We start from the raw sequence: 19235 nt of genomic DNA on the forward strand, positions 1-19235 counted from the left end.
GACTTTGGATTAGCTATCAGACCTTCTCTGGGTAGAATTGTCTGACTTTTACCTAATGGCCAGTGAGCAGCGCGTCATTGGGTTGCGCATATCCCCCCTCCTCCATTGCTCAGGAGGGGCATGGGGCTTTGGTTTCTGTCCACAGCATTGTTCTCACCAGATGAGAGGCTGTGGGTCAGTTCAGGATGGGTTGTGTTCCCAGGCATATTATTGAAAGAAAATAACTGTCTTCCTCCCCTGGCAAGTAGCTGTCATGAATGAAAGGTAACCTGGCAGAGGCTTAAAAGCCACTGCACTCTGTTGACTTTCGGGGTATTTTACAAAAACAGTAATAAAAATGGCTTGTATTGAGACAGTTTAACTATGTGGTTAACCATGTGGCGAACTAGGCTCTATCCAGAGGACATTCACTGCGGCTCCCTGGGCCTCATAGGGGAGATAGGTGAGTCTGGAGTAAAAACTGTAACGGGCTTCCCATGGTGGTTGTGTGGCTCCCAAGGACTAATACAAGCCAAGCCTTGGGCCAGTTTGGAGCTAATGGTGAACCTCCCATAAGCCTCAGCTTTTACTCTTCCAGGAAGCACCGGCTGGCCCTTCCAAACACCATCATGTGACCCTCAGAACACAGATTTAAAAATATATATTTTTTATTGATTTTTTTACAGAGAGAAAAGGAGAGGGATAGAGAGTTGGAAACATCGATGAGAAACATCAATCAGCTGTCTCCTGTACTCCTGTACACTACCTACTAGAGATGTGCCCACAACCAAGGTACATGCCCTTGACCAGAATCGAACCTGGGACCCTTGAGTCCACAGGCCGACGCTCTATCCACTGAGCCAAACTGGTCAGGGCAGAACACAGATTTGAGATAGGACATATCTCAGTTCCAGAAAGAGGGAAACAGGCCACACAGGTGGGAACCGACAGAATGGGGATGGCCTTCGAGGCCTTTGTCTCTTAAACACTACACAGCACTTTCCAAGATGACGATTACTCCAACTTTGAAACCGGGTCAGATGTTTCAGGGTAGAAATGAGTGTTTGCAAACCTTTTAAGTTTTGTTTTTCCAGAGAGTATCAGGGTAGCAATCTAGGGGCACACAGCAGGAAACTCGACTGAATAAGCTGCCTGATAAAACAGCCAGGATGGGCCCACGTCACTACAGGGCTCAACAATGTCACCAAAAACATCAGCCGCTTGTTCCCATATAAATTTCTCTTTAAGACATGAAAGGGGACTTCAAAGGGAATGGACTAGCCGGTTCGGAAAGTCACATATGAAAATACATTTTTTGTTTGTTTGTTTGTTTGTTTTTTGTTTTGCTTTAATGGGATTTGAGCTCTCATCAACATCATAGCAAAAATTTCCTTTTCCCTGTTTTTTTTTCCTAGTGAATCATATGAATTTGGGGTGTACTGGATCAGGTTCAAAACACACGGTAGTAAAGCTATATTTTTTCACAGCATTCAGGACTTCTAAGTTCAATTCAATTTAGTAAATACTTACTGAGTCCCTTTCATGAGAAAATGCTATTACGGAGACCATGATGAGCAAATGTGGCCCGGATCTCAAGGAACTCACTGTATCTGGAGCTGTGCTGACCTGTCCTCTAGCCAGTGCCATGTGTGGCTTTTTAAATTTAAATTAATTAAAGTGAAAATTCAGTGCCTTGGATGCACTAGCCACATATCAAATGCTCAAAGGCCAAATGGGGTTACTGGCTGCCATATGGATTGGGATTGAACTTCCCTATTCCAGAAAGTTCAACTGGACAGTGCTCTTGTAGGGCAAAAGATCTTCCATTTCAGGCATTATGTTACCCCGTCTTTGTGGTTGGAGTGTGGCTTACTCTTGGAGTAAGGTGTGGGGAATAGCGCCACCCTCAAGCTCCACACTTGACTACATGGATTCGGATTCTGCTTCTGACCTATACTGACCTTGGGCAAGGCCCTTTGCCCCTTGCCCCTCTGATGCCACTTTCCTCACAGGTAAAGCAAGGACATCAGACCACAATATTTCTACAGCTCCTTCTCTCCAAATATCCTGTAAGGCTGTGAGTGAATTGGTAGAACATCGTGTGTGTGTGTGGGGGGGGGGGGGCGGGGGGGCGAGGGGGGAGACAACAATATGCCACAGCTAAAAGAAACTACAAAGTTCATCTCCCAAAATAATTACCTTGTTTTTATTTTAGAAATTTATTTGCAAATTCACTCTAATTGTGATTTTAAAATTTTATTTATACAGCCCTAAACTCACCAAATTGACTTAAAAACTGAGACTATTTTATTATTCACTTTTGTAGAATGTCAAGTTCTCTCTAAAAGAAACTTAATTTTTTTTTTTTTTTTTAAATAAAAAAGTATTCTCTAGCAGTTCACTTTGATACCTGTTTGCCTGAGCAGGAGACTGCCAGCTCTCTGTCCCACAGCAGCACGGGGAGTGTGATCTGGTCTGGGACTGTGGTGCAAGCCCACATTATTTCTATCTAGAAAAAGAAATGAACATTTACTGAGGACCTTTGATGTCATGAGACACTTACGTCCTCATATCACTTAAGGACTGGGCAGTGTTAGGCTGGGCAATGCCTGTTTGCCAAAGAATAACTGACTGAAAAAAATTTCCATTTCCCTTAACCCAGTGATATGTGCCTACACTTCATGGTAAAATAACTATCTTCTTATTCTGGTGTCCCTAAGCCTTAGCTCTCTAGATTTTTTCAGGTACCATATTTCTCCTTCCTATATCAGCTGGGAAAGGAAAGCTTCCTTTGTTTTCTTTCTTTTTATCTCAAAGACTGAGAACATTGCAGGGACCCCGCTCCCAGGATGCGGAGTCTGGGGCATGACATTTAGCTCAGAAGGCCCAAGGAGGGTTGGACTGCAAAACCTTGCTCAAATTCAGCTCCTCAGTGAAGAGTTCTGGTTCACCCTGGATGGGATTCAGCAGTGAGTGGTTTTGGTGAATGACTTGGTCTTGCCTGCTTCTTACCAGTGCGGCTGGAACTTGGGTCTCTGATCAGGCCTTTACAATCAGTCCACCTTTCTCACTTCTTCATTTCTCCTGGTAATGGCGGGAGCAACTGCACTGGAGTTTGCCACCCATTCTACCCTTTTGGGGAGGTGACTCAGCCTCTTTGAGCCTAAGTTTCCTGAGCTGCAAAGGGAGGACAAATAATAACTGGTTTCCTACTTCACAAGATAGCTGTGAGCACGTGGAGGGCCTGTGGACCCAGTAATACCCATGGCTTCTGGTCGGGGGTGGGGGTGGGGTGGGGCGCGGGGAAGAAGACGTCTGGGCCTGTGTTGGAGAGTGGGGAGGGAGCCCAGGGCTGCCACGTTCTAGCTGTCTGACCTCTGGCAACCCTCCCAGGTTCAGTTTCTCTTCATAAAATAAGCATTCCAAGTAACTCAGGTCCTGTGAGAGTGAACTTGTTCCTTTAAGCCTGACTGACGTCAACAGCCTTCTGACCACTCTTCCTGCTTCCCCCTTTGCCCCACCAGTGATCTTTTGGAAACACGATCTGATCCCATATGTCATGCCCCTTATTAAAACCTAACAGTGACTCCTCAGGGCTTTTATAAAGGGATTGTCCAGAACACGCCCGGTTTTAGCTCAGAGAACCTCATGTCCCAGGAAACCCCTCCATTAGTTGGTCTCACGAGAGAGTCTAGCAGAGTAACCCATCTGGTCCCCACCCACCTTCCTAGTGCTCATCTCTCACCATTCATCTCTGTTTGCCTACGTAATTCAATGCGCATTGGAACTACTTGGGTAAGTGTTTGATACTCAGCCCTACCTCTTGAGAATCTAATTCCATTGTTTGGAGTGGGGCCTGATCGTGAGCATCTTTTTATTTTTTTTATTTTATTTTTTCTACGTCAGCTTTTATTTACTTATTTATTTATTTAAATATATTTTATTGATTTTGTACAAAGAGGAAGGGAGAGAGATAGAGAGTTAGAAACATCGATGAGAGTCATCGATCAGCTGCCTCTTGCACAACCCCTACTGGGGATGTGCCCGCAACCAAGGTACATGCCCTTGACCAGAATCAAACCTGGGACATTTCAGTCCACAGACCGACGCTCTATCCATTGAGCTAAACCCGTTTTGGCAGTGGGCATCTTTTTAAAGCTCCCCAGTGGCTCTAGAGCATAGCCAAGGATGGGAGCCACTGCTCTATTCCTGCAAATGTCCAGACCCCACATGCTGTTTACTGTGCTTGAGTTGACCTTTCTCTTGTGTTCCTCCTGTTGGCTAATTCCTGATCCTCTTCATCCTACTCAGGAGTCTCTTTCTCCAGGCAGCCCTCCAGGAGTCCACCAGGTAAACTTAGCTACATCCCTCCACTGGGCTCCCGGACTACCTGGGCTCGCTTCATTAGAACCCCATCATTCTGCATTGTGATTGTCGGTTTACTCCAACCCTCTTGCTCCTTAGGTCTTGAGTTTCCTTTGAGAAGAGATTTTATCTTTCCTCCTTGTATCCCTGGAGCCAAGCAGGCTCTGGCACCCTGCAGGATCTCAGTAAGTAGCTGGTGAACAAATTAATCAAGATAAGGCCATCTGACCTCTTGTGAGTTACATTCTAAGAAAGAAACATCAACACAACAACCTTAGTGTATTATAGGAACAAGAGGTCAAGGAAGAAGCAGATCCAAGTACCAAATAATATTTTATAAACAATCTCTAATTAAGTGAAATTCTTAGTTTTGCTCTTCTGTAGGTGGTGATTTTTATTTTTATTTTTTTCTGTTCTGGGGGAGAAAAAAGATATATCAGGAAATTCCTCCTTTACTGGCATAACCTGTCATAATACTGTGATTGGAAATGGTTCTCTGACTAACTCATTCAGACCCTCCTTGTTCTTCCCTCAGCTGGCCTTCCTTGCGTGTTTGCAGAGAGGCAGGAAGGTTCACTGTTTCTGTCTTTAAAACTCTTTTATCGGCAGGCTTTCTGATCTTCAAAGCAGCCTGTATTGAATGTGACCCCACTCCCTTGACTCCCATGCTGGGGAGTGAGAGCTGTGGGTATTGTCATTTTGACAACTTGCATATTTGGACAGCCTTGGACAGCCGGGTTGTACAGACCTGGCAAAATCTGCAGGATTTAAAGCAAGTCAGCATTTCCTAGCCTGCTTTCACCCCCAAATCTAGTCACATTGAAAAATTAACACCAGACTCCAGAGTTAAGCAAACAGTAAGTTTATAGATCCCTTTGCATTTGACCCACCCCCTGGGGCAACAGCCCTTATCCTTTGCCCCTTATTGCAATTGAATCTTTGCCGTTGGTGTTCCTTAAACTCTCCCAACCTTTGTGATTATCTGTAGTGCTTAGTCCTGGACAAATTTGAAAGCTACAAAGATGAGATCCAGCTCACACAACGAGCCCTGTCTCTGCTGGAGGAAAACAGGTTCTGGGCTGGTGTGGTGTTCCCTGACATGTATCCCTGGACCAGCTCCCTACCACCCCACGTGAAGTACAAGATCCGGATGGACATAGATGTGGTGGAGAAAACCAATAAGATCAAAGACAGGTGAGATTTCAGGCAATCTCAGAAGGCCCTGGGCATCCCCAAGGATATAAGAGGCAAGGAGAGGGGCCATCCATCTCCTCCTAGGACAGAAGAGTCACTTGGAAAGCAGAGGAACACTTTGGTATCAAAGAACTAAACTAACCAGTTGGTGGGGCCAGGAGAGCTCAGATACCCTCTCTTCATACCCTCAACTCCGCACTTTTCCCTGACAGGCCTTTGTGCAACTTGGAGATAGAAACCTCTAGGTAGTGAATTACCTTCATATGAAGATTCTGCAAATGGCATTTCTTCAGAGTCACTGAGAAATTACATTTGGTACAGAGTGAGGGATTGAAACTGAATTCAGTCTCTAAATTCATACAGTTAACTGAGAGAAAATAGGAAATCTTATAAAGCTCCAAGTAGAGTCCTTGAATGAAAGCAATTACAAGTCACGCTGTGGCTAATAGTCATAACTGAGATTTAAATTGTAGCTAGAAATCAGAATTGGATAACTTGATTGGGGAAAGGTTTCCAGAGTGGGTTCCGAGTCACCTTGTGCTTGTGAGGTGTCTAATCCCTTTCCCATCCTTCACCCCTCCCTCTGTTTTTTTGTTTTTTTGTTTTTTTTCTTAGGTATTGGGATCCTGGTCCCAGAGCTGATCCCGTGGAAGATTTTCGATACATCTGGGGAGGGTTTGCCTATCTGCAGGACATGATTGAACAGGGGGTCACAAGGAGTCAGGCCCAGGCTGAGGTTCCTGTTGGGATTTACCTCCAGCAGATGCCATACCCATGCTTCGTGGATGACTCGTGAGTGGGAGGCTCCAAATCCCGTTGGCGATGAGCTAATCAGTTTGCTTGGGGGGTGGGGGGGGGGTGCTCCACAGTTTTTGATCTCTTTGTAGAGAAACCTGGGGACTAGGGCCAGCTTGGAGAGAATGGAGCTCTGACTGAGGAGTCTGAGTCTGCTTCTCCCAGGCTGGCTCCAGGCAGGGCCAGATGGGCAACTGAAGTGGCAGGGAGAAACTCAGTTATGACTATTAGCTACAACATGACTTGTAATTGCTTTCATTTATGGGTGGAAAAGGGAAGGTGAAAATTAAATCAAGTGAGTGAGGTTGGGGGAGGGGATAAAGGCTTTTAAAATTTCTACTACATAGTATGTTTGGTATGTGGAAGGGTTCTGGTCAGTGTTTGCCCAATGATTGCCAAATCAACAAATGAGGACTCTGCATTGCAAGTAGGTCTGGTTCCTAGGAGCCTCAGAATAATGCAGCTCCCTCCCTCATTAACATTCCCGTGATGCATGCTTAGTGAAAAGGTGGAGGAATGTGTTGGATGAGCTCAGGTCCTCCCTGCCTGCCCACCCCCATTCCCAGGCCTGTACATTTGTTGGCCAGTAACAAGCAAAGCAAGTAACCTAGTGTTTTCTGAACATGCATTTGGGGGATGGTAAAGAGGGGGACAGAGAGGCAGAGGGGGCTGGGAGGGCTCATTTACCATTGTGGATGGGGACAGAAATGCTCCCAGGACAGAGGCAGAGATGTACATTTGGCTTAGGGATTCAACTCCTAGAAACAAACGGGGATGTTCACCACAGTGTTCATGTGTGTCTGTGGCGGAGAGAAACAGGCACAGCCTGAAGAAAGGAAGAGTAGAATTGCCAGCTGGCAAGACAATGAAATACAACCCAGTATGGGCACAGGAAACCCTCTTTCAACATCCTAGAACAATCCATTCTCTTTCCTTGACTGACTCTACAGAAGACTCCAGAGATAACAGTGACCATTCTGTATCAGTTTGGGTTGCATCATTAGACAGAGAGGGAAAATGAAGCCAGGGGCAAAAGCCCAAGTTCCACTTTTAGGATCAGAATAGGAGTGACTGGCAAAGTAGTGGGGTAGACAGTGAGGAGACAATGAGGAAACAATAAGGATTCTGGCCATTCAGTGTGTGAGAGCCCTCTGGTGGTAGGTCCCAGAAGTGCAGGATTTATGAGCTTATAATTCTCTCTCTAGGGCCATCTTGAATGAAATCCTCCCATGCTATAATTGGGCCCTTCCTGTGACACTCAATAGTTTTCAATAGATAATAATTCCAAGGGATTTGCTAGCATATCAAGCACAGGGAAAACAGGTATAAAGTTCACAATAAAGTAATTCTAGATGGTCAAATCTACCCTGCTTGCTGGAACAGATAACCACAGATTTACTCCACAGGTACATGGCTGGTGGAGTCAGTGGCTATTGGATCACTGATTGATTTGTGGGTGGCCCTCTGAAAGGGCCACTCTGATTAGTTATTTTGTGCATCTTCCTGCATAATTGGGGTTTGATCCTCCAGGGTAGATAGTGCTACCCCATTGGGAGTTCAAGTATTGATCTCACCAGTTCTCTTTATTTGTGGTCCATATTCTTGGGCTTCCATGTCAGCTGATATATATCTGTCTACTCCAGTCACATGCCACATCAGCAAGCTTGCAGTACTTTCCTTCAAGATCTTACAAGTAGGTATATACTGTGTAACATATATCGTACAATTTTATTTACACATTTTACTTATAGAGCATTCATCTGGGCCAACCAAAAAGCTACCATCCTGCTCTAAATAAAAAGTAATCTTTTGGGGAAAAGTGCAATATATTAAAGATTTAAGCCCATTGGAGATTTTCCTGCCTTTCCTATACCAGGGCTTTGGTCTTAACACATTCATTCAACAAACATCTACTTTACCTCTACCAGCTACAGGGAATTCTACTATTCTGCTTCTCTCCTCTTGCTTCAGTTTTATGATCATCCTGAACCGCTGTTTCCCTATCTTCATGGTGCTGGCCTGGATCTATTCCGTTTCCATGACTGTAAAGAGCATCGTCTTGGAGAAGGAGCTGAGACTGAAGGAGACCTTGAAAAATCAGGGTGTCTCCAACACAGTAATTTGGTGCACCTGGTTCCTGGATAGCTTCTCTGTCATGTCAATGAGCATCTTCCTCCTGACAGTATTCATCATGGTAAGCCAGATAGAAAAGGCCCAGAAAATCCTGAAAAGTTTTATTTCTCCCACATTTACACCTGTTAATGAAATTGTGCCTAGGTTAGTCACTGGCCACCAAGAAGTGTATGACATGCAACTGCCTAGCCATTTCAGCCAAGGTGGAAGAAAGAGAGACAAAGCCTCACCTAAGAAACCACTGTGTCATAATATCTTCCCTGCTCCTACTTGCCACCCAGAGGGCCACAGTCTACTTAGATTATCTAGCCCCTTTCCGTGTATTATCTGTAGAAGCTGCTATTAGCAGAGCCCATTTCAGGGTTATTTTATGTGTAAAGGGTTATCTCCTTTTAAACACAGAAGAATTTCATATAAAGAATATTATCTTGGGATTACAGTCCCAACCACCAGCTGGGTTGGGAATGTGGAGAGCCTTTTCAGTGTATTAGGAGAGGGGACCTGTACCGTTTAATTACCTTCATGGTCTGACCATTCATGGTTTGACCACAGAACATCCTGCTGACTGCAGAATCTTCAAGACCTCTGTTTCGAAGGATGGAATTTGGAGCCTATCCTTTCCTCAGAGATTGAGGCTCTATAGCCTCCGACAGCATGCTCAGGTCCATCCTCTGCAAATTTGCAGTTCCTTCCTTCACAAGCCAGACTTGGGAATAAAACACTATTTCAATATTTCACAATTACCTCATATTATTTTATATTATTTCAAGCTATTATTCTTCATTTTTAGTTCTTCCAGAGTGATAAGGACATAAATTTAGGTAGTTTTTGGTATTTATTTGGTGAGATTTGATAAAAGTTTTAGAGCTCAGGCTTTGCAAGCACCTGATATGATGTCACCAAGCTCATTCTGACTCTTTGCCATCATCATATTCAGTGACCCTTTCCACTAGGCAATGTGTATTGACCCACAGACTCTGGCTAAGTGTATGCAATCCATGCTGGACCATACCTGGCGTCTACCTGGATCAGGAATGTTCCATTATATATCCTGTCCAACCGATACATATACATGTAAATTAAATCCTATCCCTTCCTTATGCAGTAAAATGTAATAGGTCTGAGGGATTTTGATTTTAGTGTTGTACTCAAGTCCAATGAATTAGAGCACTATCAAAACCAATGCTACTCTAGCCAGTTTGGCTCAGTGGATAGAGCATCAGTCTGCAGACCAAAGGGTTCTGGGTTTAATTCCGGTGAAGGGCATGTATCTTGGTTTCAGGTTCCTCCCTCGGTCAGGCCCTGGTTAGGGCACATGCAGGAGGTAACCAATCGATGTGTTTCTCTCATATCGATGTTTCTCTCTGTCTTTCCTGCTCTCTTGCACTCTCTCTAAAAAATAAAAAATAAAAAATAAATGGCCGAAACTGGTTTGGCTCAGTGGTAGAGCATCGGTCTGCAGACTGAAAGGTCCCGGGTTTGATTCCAGTCAAGGGCATGTACATTGGTTGCAGGCACATCCCCGGTAGGGGGTGTGCAAGAGGCAACTGGTCAATGTTTCTCTCTCATCGATGTTTCTAGCTCTCTATCTCTCTCCCTTCCTCTTCTCTGTAAAATATCAATAAAATATATTTTAAAAAATAAATAAATAAATGGAAAAAGATCCTTAGGTGAGGATTAACAGCAACAAAAAACTAATCCTGGTTTAGAGGTCATTTTGACCCACAGAATGTGAAAGCTGAGCACCTTGTCTTTCTCTAGATGTCCCTTGTTCCTTCAGTATGCTACTTTCCCCACTACCAAGACATTTGTGTCCTCAGAACTAAAGGAGTCAAATGCATAAGCATCTGACTTACACAAAATGTATAAACCTGCATGACATCATGCAATGAGCATGAGACTTGTTGCTGGTGACATTGAAATCTTCCTTCTAAGAATGAGCTCTAGGACTTCAAAGCTTCGAGGATGTGAGGTAAAGAATGTTCACCATGAGCTGCTTATACAAAAAGCTTCCGCCTTGTGGGAACCAGAATATTGTTCTTCTACTAATGATGGAAACAGAGCTTTCTACAGCAAAATAGGATTTTCCTTTTAACGACACTCCCATCTTTCCCTTGTCCTTCCTTCCCACCTCAGCCATGCAGGAAAGAAGCTGGGAGCTGGTACAATGGGAGGGTTCGCTTGTTATTCAAGCTATTTAGAGAGAAGAAAAAAAAAAGTGGTTCTTACAGAAACCAAAGCCAATGCTTATTGAATTGGTCAAGTGGATTTCATCTCTGCCTTCAATCCATGAGAAATTATAAAGTCCTAGAAGTTTATAGGACTTTGCTTTGAGCTGATATAAGAAATGGATTTCATTCCTCTGAGAATAGCAACAACCATCTTAAAAGTCTTCCAGCCAAAAGCCACAGGTTTAGCTGGGGACCTGCTTTTATTGCACGGTGTGTGATTAAGGAGATTAAGGGAAAGGAGTGAGCTTTCCAGGGTGACGTGGAGACCTCTTTGACACAAAATCATAAGCTCTGAGTCTTAATCTTGACTTTTATTTAGATTTCCTTAAAGTTTAGTTATAATTAAGCACGGCTTTCTTCCACCTCTCTTTGCCATTTGTTTTATTCTAGTTTTAAAAATCTGTTCTACCAAAGCCCAGCTGGCATGAGAGCATGAATGGAAGAGAAAGAGTAGCAACAGCAGATAAGTAGCACATTTGTTCTACTCAACTCTCAAATGCCCATGACAAATCTTGCTAATTGGATTCTCTTTTCCCCTGAGAGGAACCCAGTGCTGCAGGGCACCACTACCAATGATTCAGAACCAGTTCAAGAGATGAACCTTATTTGTATCTTTATGTTTCAAAGGACAAAGCCATATATATATTTGGTGTTATGCACAAAGGGTAAAAAATCCTCATAGGATGCCATAGGAAAGAAGAACCAAGAATCCCTAATTCATTTTATCATTTCAATTTATTCTATAATGTAACTGGCAGCAGTTCATTTATTAAAAATATCTAGTTTGGATCTATTCTTTTTTTTTTTTTTTAGAATAATCTCTCTTTATTTCTTTATTGATTAAGGTATCACATATTTGTCCCATACCCCCATTCCCATCCCATCCCCACGGATGCCCCCACTCTCCTGGTGTCTGTGTCCATTGGCTAGGCTCATATGCATGCACACAAGTCCTTTGGTTGATCTCTCCCTCTTATCCCCACTCTTCCTTCCCTTCCCTCTGAGCTCTGACAGTCTGATCTATGCTTCCTTGTTTCCGGGTCTGTTCTTGTTCATCAGTCTATGTTGGAAAAATTCTTTATATAGCTGAAATGATTAAATCATTAATTAATGTGAAGATACTAAGTATTACTCACAGATTCTATGAAATGAATGTGTATAATTATGGATGGTATGTATTAATCTACTTTCAAGTGATATGGATTAATTACTGATATTTTCACCTATGTGAGTGTCAAATCTCAGAATACAAGTACAAATGATTTACTCAGTAGGCCAGGTCCCAGGCAAAATGTAAAAACTTATTGAATGGTCTCCCATTTCCCTCTTTTTATTTAATTTTTAGCATGAACCCATTGCTGCCTTTATATGCTGTAAAATGAGTTTCTCGGATAATTCCATCTCCTTTTTTTGTTCCTCATCTGCTAAGTATACCCCAGAGCTGTTGATGGCCCAAGAACCCTATGCAAATCATTCTCCTCTGCTCAAATCTCACCGAGAATTCGCTTAATTAACACATAGTAATTAGTTGGTACTGCTAATGTGTTACCCTCCTATGGAAATGGCATTCATAGAATTTAAGGAATTCAATTAGTTGAGTTTTAAATGTGGAAATTTAGGCACCAACAACAGGCTGGTAGAAGAGATCTCTCTGGGGCAAAAAGCTTCTGAAGTTCCTGGGTTCACTGGTTGAGGTCATCCCTTGAGAGGGACGGTCACCCCTGGATCTGGATAGAAGTTACTCACTCAAGTGGCCTCTTTGGTTTCAGCATGGAAGGATCCTGCATTACAGCGACCCGTTCATCCTCTTCCTGTTCCTGCTGTCTTTCGCCACTGCCACGATCATGCAGTGCTTCCTGCTCAGCACCTTCTTCTCCAGGGCCAGCCTGGCCGCAGCCTGCAGTGGTGTCCTCTACTTCACCCTCTACCTGCCTCACATCCTCTGCTTCGCCTGGCAAGACCGAATGACAGCCAAGCTGAAGATGGCTATGGTGAGGGACCAATGCTCACCCCCGGCATGTGATACAATTCCCCGGATGGGTCTATAGCAATCCAAGTGGATTGACCCACCTTTTGAAGGGATCCACTTTGCCTTTTGGCTCAAAGGGATGTAGTAAGGTTTAAGGACACCCGGGGTATAGGAGTAACCTGACAGTTCCTCCCCACCAAACCTGCTTGATTAGTCTGCCCTGGGAAGTAATTGAAAACCAGTTCAGCTCGTAGGTCCTTTGTGTGGCTACAAGGGGAAAACAGCCAGGCCCATTTCACTCAGGTTTCTTCTCCTGGCCTTTGACAAGATTCAGAAGAAAGGGAGCTTGCTCCCTGACTGTTCTGTCCAGAAAGATAGTTCCATGAATGAAAAGTTTTATATTTTGCCAAAAGAATTTCAACTGGAGCAGGTCCCCAAGTGTCTTTATCATACTCCACCACTGCATGCAGAAAGGGATGCAGAAATAAGTCGGCCCAGAGTCAGGCTCTCTTGCCAGGAAAATTCTTCAGAAAATGGACTTCTGATTGCCCAAGAGACCTCTTAGTTCATGATTTCCCACCACCATTGTTTTTCCTTTAATCATTTTCAAATAGGCTATTTCCCTTCTCCTTAACCAGGCTAAAGAACTTCTGGGCCCTGTGGGGTGCAATTTCCCCCCAAAATCTCCCTGTCCACAGTTCTCTGTGTGGTATAGCTGGGAAGGGCTACCTCCCGCTTCTCGTTGGGGAAAGATCTGGAATCTAAGTTGTTCTCACAATTCAACCTTATTTGGCTCCAGAGCTGCCAGGGCATCTGCCTTTTATTTTTTGTGTTAAATAGGAAACTAATTGCTGTATTTATAGCACCCAATTTCTAAAATAATCACAATGGGCTAGTAGCAAGAAATCCTTTGGACTCTTCCTGGGGGTAGAGCTAGACAATCTTAATATACTGGTTAGAAAATCAGTATTTTGAGACCACAGCTAGATTCTTGGGTGTATGGATCCACCAGAAAGCTATAATTCTGACAACTGTGTGGCTTAGGGCTGGGCTGAGATTTTAAAAGTTATTTATATGAACATATAGCTAAAGAACCCCTTCTTTTTTCAGAGAAACATTCTGAACCCAACCTCAGGTCCTCCAAACTATGGGTAGGCCTCGAGGAGAGGAAATGGGAATAGCTCATCCCTCTGCCTGTGCCTATGTGCTTTCTGTCAGGTCAGGGGCCACGTGAGGATGTGGCTGGGGAGCTTTCCTCTTAAGGCATCCTTCTCTGCACAGTACCTATTCACTTTGACTAGTAATCTCAACAGAGAACCTAAAAAAAAAAAAAAAAAAAAAAAAAAAAGGTCTCTATTTTGGAGATGGGAAAAGGTGAGATAGTCAATGTTATCTGAGACATCTCTGGGCTCTGACAGAGCTCAGAAGGTCATGAGACCATCCCTTGAGTAGCCCCTTACCCTGCCCAGGAAACCGATGACTTTGTAGACCCTTCTAATGGGATTCTCACAAAGCTGCTCAAGTTAGCTTCTTTGTTCTTAAGAATGAGGTAGAAAGGAGGGGAAGATAGGGAGGAAGACATGAGGACCTTTGGTCTTTCAGTGTGCATTGTGTTTGTCTTCTCCATAAAACAATTGTGTTTCATTGATCAGGTGAGAAGCTGCCTAGTGGGTAGTAGACAGGGGTCTTTGAGACCTGGGAGGCATTCCTGTAATTATTGTTCTGAGGAAAGACAGCCTTAACCCCTCCCTGGGTGGTTTTACATCTGAACACAATGAGGACCCTCTCTTGGCCCTTCTCCCTACCTTGTGAGCATCTGAGCACTGTTGGGTTGGGTAAGAATCCCTCTGCTCACCTCATGTGCCCTCTTTGCCCCACTGCAGAGCCTGCTGTCTCCTGTGGCATTTGGCTTTGGCACTGAATACCTGGCTCGCTTCGAGGAGCAAGGCCTGGGGCTACAGTGGAGCAATATTGGGAATAGCCCCATGGAAGGGGATGAATTCAGTTTCCTGATGTCCATGAAGATGATGCTCCTCGATGCTGCTCTGTATGGCTTGCTTGCCTGGTACCTTGACCAGGTGTTTCCAGGTAAGGGTTCCTATTCATTGGGTAAAAGTAATGTGGGAGGTTACCGATTGATAACCTCCAGATTATCAATTGATAACCTTCAGATCCCCAGCCCTACTTTTTCATCTAGTTTAAATCTCATCTTTTCTAAACTCTTTCAAGTTGGGCTCTCAGAACCAGCATTTGAAACTAAAATCCAGTAGTCAAAAAATCCACAAGTGAATGCTGTTGACTCCACAATTGAAACAAATCCAGAATCCGATCTCTTGCCCCCATCTCTACACAAGGTTCCCAGTCCAGGCCCCCTTCTGCTGCTACCATCTCCTACCAGTCTGTTCTCCCCAAAGTCTGTATTCAGTGATCCTTCAGAATCTAGGTTACACAGTGTTAAACTTCTATTTAAGTCTCTCCAGTGGCATTTCCTCTTGTTCAGAGTAAAATCCAATGTCCTAACCCTAGTCTACAAGACTCTTCATTACCGGCCTCAACTATCTTCCTCATCTCCTATTACCGCCCCCCACCCCCCCTGTGTCTCTGCTGCAGCAACACCAGCCTCCTTATGGTGGTTCTTCAATACACTGAGTTCATTTCCTCCTCAGGACCTTTGCACCTGCTGTTCTTAGTGTCTGGAGTGTTTACACACACACACACACACACACACACACACACACACACACACTCATAGCTGCAGGCTTGCTTCCTCACTTTGCTCAGGTCTCTAGTCTCATTTCATCTTATCACTGGGATCTTTCCAGACTGAAACTATCTAAATATCTAACCCAATGTTAATAATAATCCTTTAGTGCTAATGTTCTCTTATCCTACTTTGTTTTTTAAAAATCACCATCTGACGTGATATTTCTTTATGTTTGTGTATTAACCTCTCCTAGTAGAATATGGACCATGAGGACAGGGTCCTGGTCTGTTTTGTTCACTATTATAGTTTCAGTGCCCAGAATAATACCCTACTTTGGGTAGATAAATTTTGCTGTTTGCATTATTTTTGTATTTGCTTTGGAGAAATCAGATTTTCCTTCAAATTAATATTTCCTGGTAGCAAAAGAAGTCCTACCTCCATTTGAGTGGTCTCCAAGCCAACCAGCAGCCACCTTGTACTAAGGAATCCGTGGCTTGGCTCTCAAAGCTGTGGCCAGGAGCTGGCAGGGGAGAGGGAGATTGGGCCTCATCCCTGGCAAGGGACAGGTCTCAGATCATCTCAGGGCAGCATTTGCTGGCAGAAATATGAAGGCAGGGAGTCTGAAATAGGACAAAGATCATTAGGCTGAGTCAGGAGGCCTGGGTTTGGATTGGGCTGTTATAACAAAGTACCAAAACTGGAGGCTTAAAACAACAGAAATTTGTCATCTCACGGATTATGGAGGCTAGAAATTCAAAGTCAAGTAGCTGGCAGGGCCATGTTCCTTCTGAAACCTCTCTGGAAAGGATCCTGCCTTACCTCTTCCTAGCTTCTGGTGGTTTCTCAGCAATCCTTGGAATTCCTTGGATTGTAGCTGAGTTGCTAAAATCCTCCTTCACACGTTGTTCTCTCTGTGTCCATCTTCACGTGGTCATCCTCCTATAAGGACACCAGTCACATTGGATTAGGGGCCCACCCTAATCCAATCACACCTGCAATGATTCTATTATCTTTTTAAAAAATCCTTACCAGAGGATATATTTTCCATTGATTTTCAGAGAGAGGGAACAGAGGGAGGGGGGGGGGGAGAGAGAGAGAGAGAGAGAGAGAGAGAGAGAGAGAGAGAGAGAGAGAGAGAAACATCAACGTGAGAGAGATATATCCATCGGTAACCTCCCACAAACACCCGCATGGGGTAGGGATTGAACCCAGGTGCGTGCCCTTGACTGGGAATCGAACCTGAGACCCTTATGTGTGCAGGTGATGGTCTAACCACTGAGAACACCAACCAGGGCACAACGACTTGATTTCCAACAAGACCCAGATTCTGAGCAGTCTGGTGTCTTTGTTTCTGGTACCAAATGTGTCACTTTTCCAACACCAAACAATTCTCCAGTTCAATTCAACAATTCAATTCAACTCTGATAGTAATTTTCCAGAATTAGTGCCGCCCCCACAGGTTCAGTCCTACAAGACTGCTGCCACTTTAGACGCCAGCTGCCAATGCTATGACCAGGCTGCCACACTTTCACCACAAATTCAGTATTTGTCGTCAGCTGGCCAAATATTGACCCCTCCACCCTCAGTTCAATATTTCACTAGAACAACTCATCAGAACTCAGGAAAGTGGTCTACTTAGTTACAGCTCCATAATAAAGAATACAACGTGGGAACAGACAAATGAAGGGATTAATAGGATGAGGTAGAGGAGGGGTGGTTCGTGGCGCTTCCCTGCTCTCTCCAGGTGCACTACCCTCCAAGCTCCCTGAATTTAGTTGTTCAAGTTGGGGTTTTGTTTTGTTTTTTTTAATATATTTCATTGATTTTTTTACAGAGAGGAAGGAAGAGTTAGAGAGATAGAGAGTTAGAAACATCGATGAGAGAGAAACATCGACCAGCTGCCTCCTGCACACCCCCCACTGGGGATGTGCCCGCAACCAAGGTACATGCCCTTGACGGGAATCGAACCCAGGACCTTTCAGTCCGCAGGCTGACACTCTATCCACTGAGCCAAACGGTTTCGGCTGTTGTCCAAGTTTTTATAACCCCATCTCTAGAGGTGGGGGGTGGGAAGTTCCCATCCCCTTTTTACATATTTGGTTTTTCTGGTGACCAAGCCCCATCATAAAGCTATTTAGGGGCCCCACAGAATTACTTCAGTAGCATAAATTCAGGTGTGGTTGACAACTGGGCTCATTATGAATTACAAGTCCAAGGATTTTAGCTCTGCCAGAAACTGAAAATGAAGACGAAGTATGTTTTATATTCTACTACAGACCTCAGCATATCGTCTTTTGGTGAGGAGGCAACACAATTCAACCCGTAACAGTGACTTTGAGCAATACACTTGAATTTGCTCCGCTCTAGTTTTTTTCTGTCTCACTGGGCCATTAGCAGGAGATAAGTGAAAATTAGCTGAATTGAGAATGAAATTTATGCATAATTCAAGAACTTTATTTTAGCCAAACTAAAGCTTTAATTTGTTCAGCAACTATTTACCAAGCAGCACCCGAGTGTTAGGTTTACCCCCAGGTTCTGGAAAAGGGGTGGAAAAGGCAGACCCAGGTCTGCCCTAAAGGGGCTTACAGTCTAGCGGAAGCCATAAAACATGGGGTAACTACTAAGTAAGAAAAGATAATATTCTGGCAAAATCAACATTTTATGGGGAGCAAAACTTGCTAAGAGACCTGGATTAGAAATTTTGGAACCTTTTCCTTGAAACCCAAATGGTTCCAGCATACTGGGGTAGGAGGCGGGGAGAGGAGAGTTTAAATCAGTGATATTCGAACCACTATACCAGTGTCAGAATTCCCACACCTCTAATTTATTGGCTATGACCTTGGGCAGATGACTCGAATGCAGTATGCCTCCATTTCCTTATTCACAGGAATACTACTCCCACCTATCTCCTAGGCTTGTTTTGAGGATTAAATCATTTAACATGTGGAACATGCTAACAGTAATGCCTGACACAGAAAGAGCATGTAACAAATGTTAGTGTTTGTCATCTTATTACCTTGTCTTACTGACAAGGGCAAGATTAAATTCTGTAATACAATGTTTTCTTAGAAAACCATATGTCTCTCAAGATCATCAGTCTTAGTGTTGCTGGTTCCACCTAAAACACGTGGCCTTTTGGATTAAAACATGTTGGGAGGAGTAGTCTTTGTGGTCTCCCATGGACAGTGAGTGAAGGCTTATGAACTGCAAATAGCGACAACTGGAGGTTTAGATAAATTCTAGCTCTTCTAGAACTGAGGTGAGGCAGGGTGACTGGCGCTTTCTCTCTTTATTTGCTTATTTTTAGGGGACTATGGAACACCACTTCCTTGGTACTTCCTTCTGCAAGAGTCCTATTGGCTTGGCGGCGAAGGTGAGCTTCTTAATTTAATTTAATTTAATTTTTTTTTAATCACAGTTTAATGTTTGAAACTAACTGCTTTGGCTCCACATGGGCTCTGTGTAGGTTACAGAGGTGGCTCTTACATCCAGGGTAGGATTCCTGATTGCCCTGCTGGGGCTCAGCCACACAGCTTCTAGGAACCCACCCTTTGTGAGTGTGAGCCAGGGCGAGTGGCTGAGCATTGCACAGCTTTCGCCCAGTGGCTTAAACTGCCCTCATAAAAGAAGGCCGAACCACTTTCGGGTGCAAATGACTTGCACAGCTTTTCAATCTAAAGCAAAGAGACCCACAGGATCATGAAGGAACCTTTGCATTCATCTTCTACCGCCTCCTCCTCCATTTCTCTTCACCTTTTCGAAGTATGAACTAATCCATTCTTAAGGGGAAGGACTGGACCAGAGGCTGGGGCGGGGCTGTGGTCTTCAAGGCAAACATCGCAGGCTCTCCTAGCATTGATCTTCA

General features: G+C 44.0%; 1 protein-coding gene across 7 annotated transcripts in view; it reads left to right on the top strand.

Moving 5' to 3' along the window:
• Nucleotides 1-19235, top strand: part of ABCA4 (ATP binding cassette subfamily A member 4) — a 138373-nt gene that overhangs the window by 42488 nt on the left and 76650 nt on the right. For all 7 annotated transcript variants that reach the window (XR_014794060.1, XR_014794061.1, XR_014794062.1 and 4 more), the window contains 6 exons: nucleotides 5333-5538; nucleotides 6154-6330; nucleotides 8305-8527; nucleotides 12467-12688; nucleotides 14550-14754; nucleotides 18678-18743. Coding sequence is in view for 3 of the 7 variants with exons in the window: in XM_084873368.1 (XP_084729494.1) it covers nucleotides 5333-5538; nucleotides 6154-6330; nucleotides 8305-8527; nucleotides 12467-12688; nucleotides 14550-14754; nucleotides 18678-18743 (1099 nt within the window). In the remaining 4 variants the exon portion in view is untranslated. The remainder of the gene's footprint in view (nucleotides 1-5332; nucleotides 5539-6153; nucleotides 6331-8304; nucleotides 8528-12466; nucleotides 12689-14549; nucleotides 14755-18677; nucleotides 18744-19235) is intronic.

The sequence above is a fragment of the Pipistrellus hanaki genome, assembly GCF_964339955.1.
Source record: "Pipistrellus hanaki genome assembly, chromosome: 2".
NCBI lineage: Eukaryota > Metazoa > Chordata > Mammalia > Chiroptera > Vespertilionidae > Pipistrellus > Pipistrellus hanaki.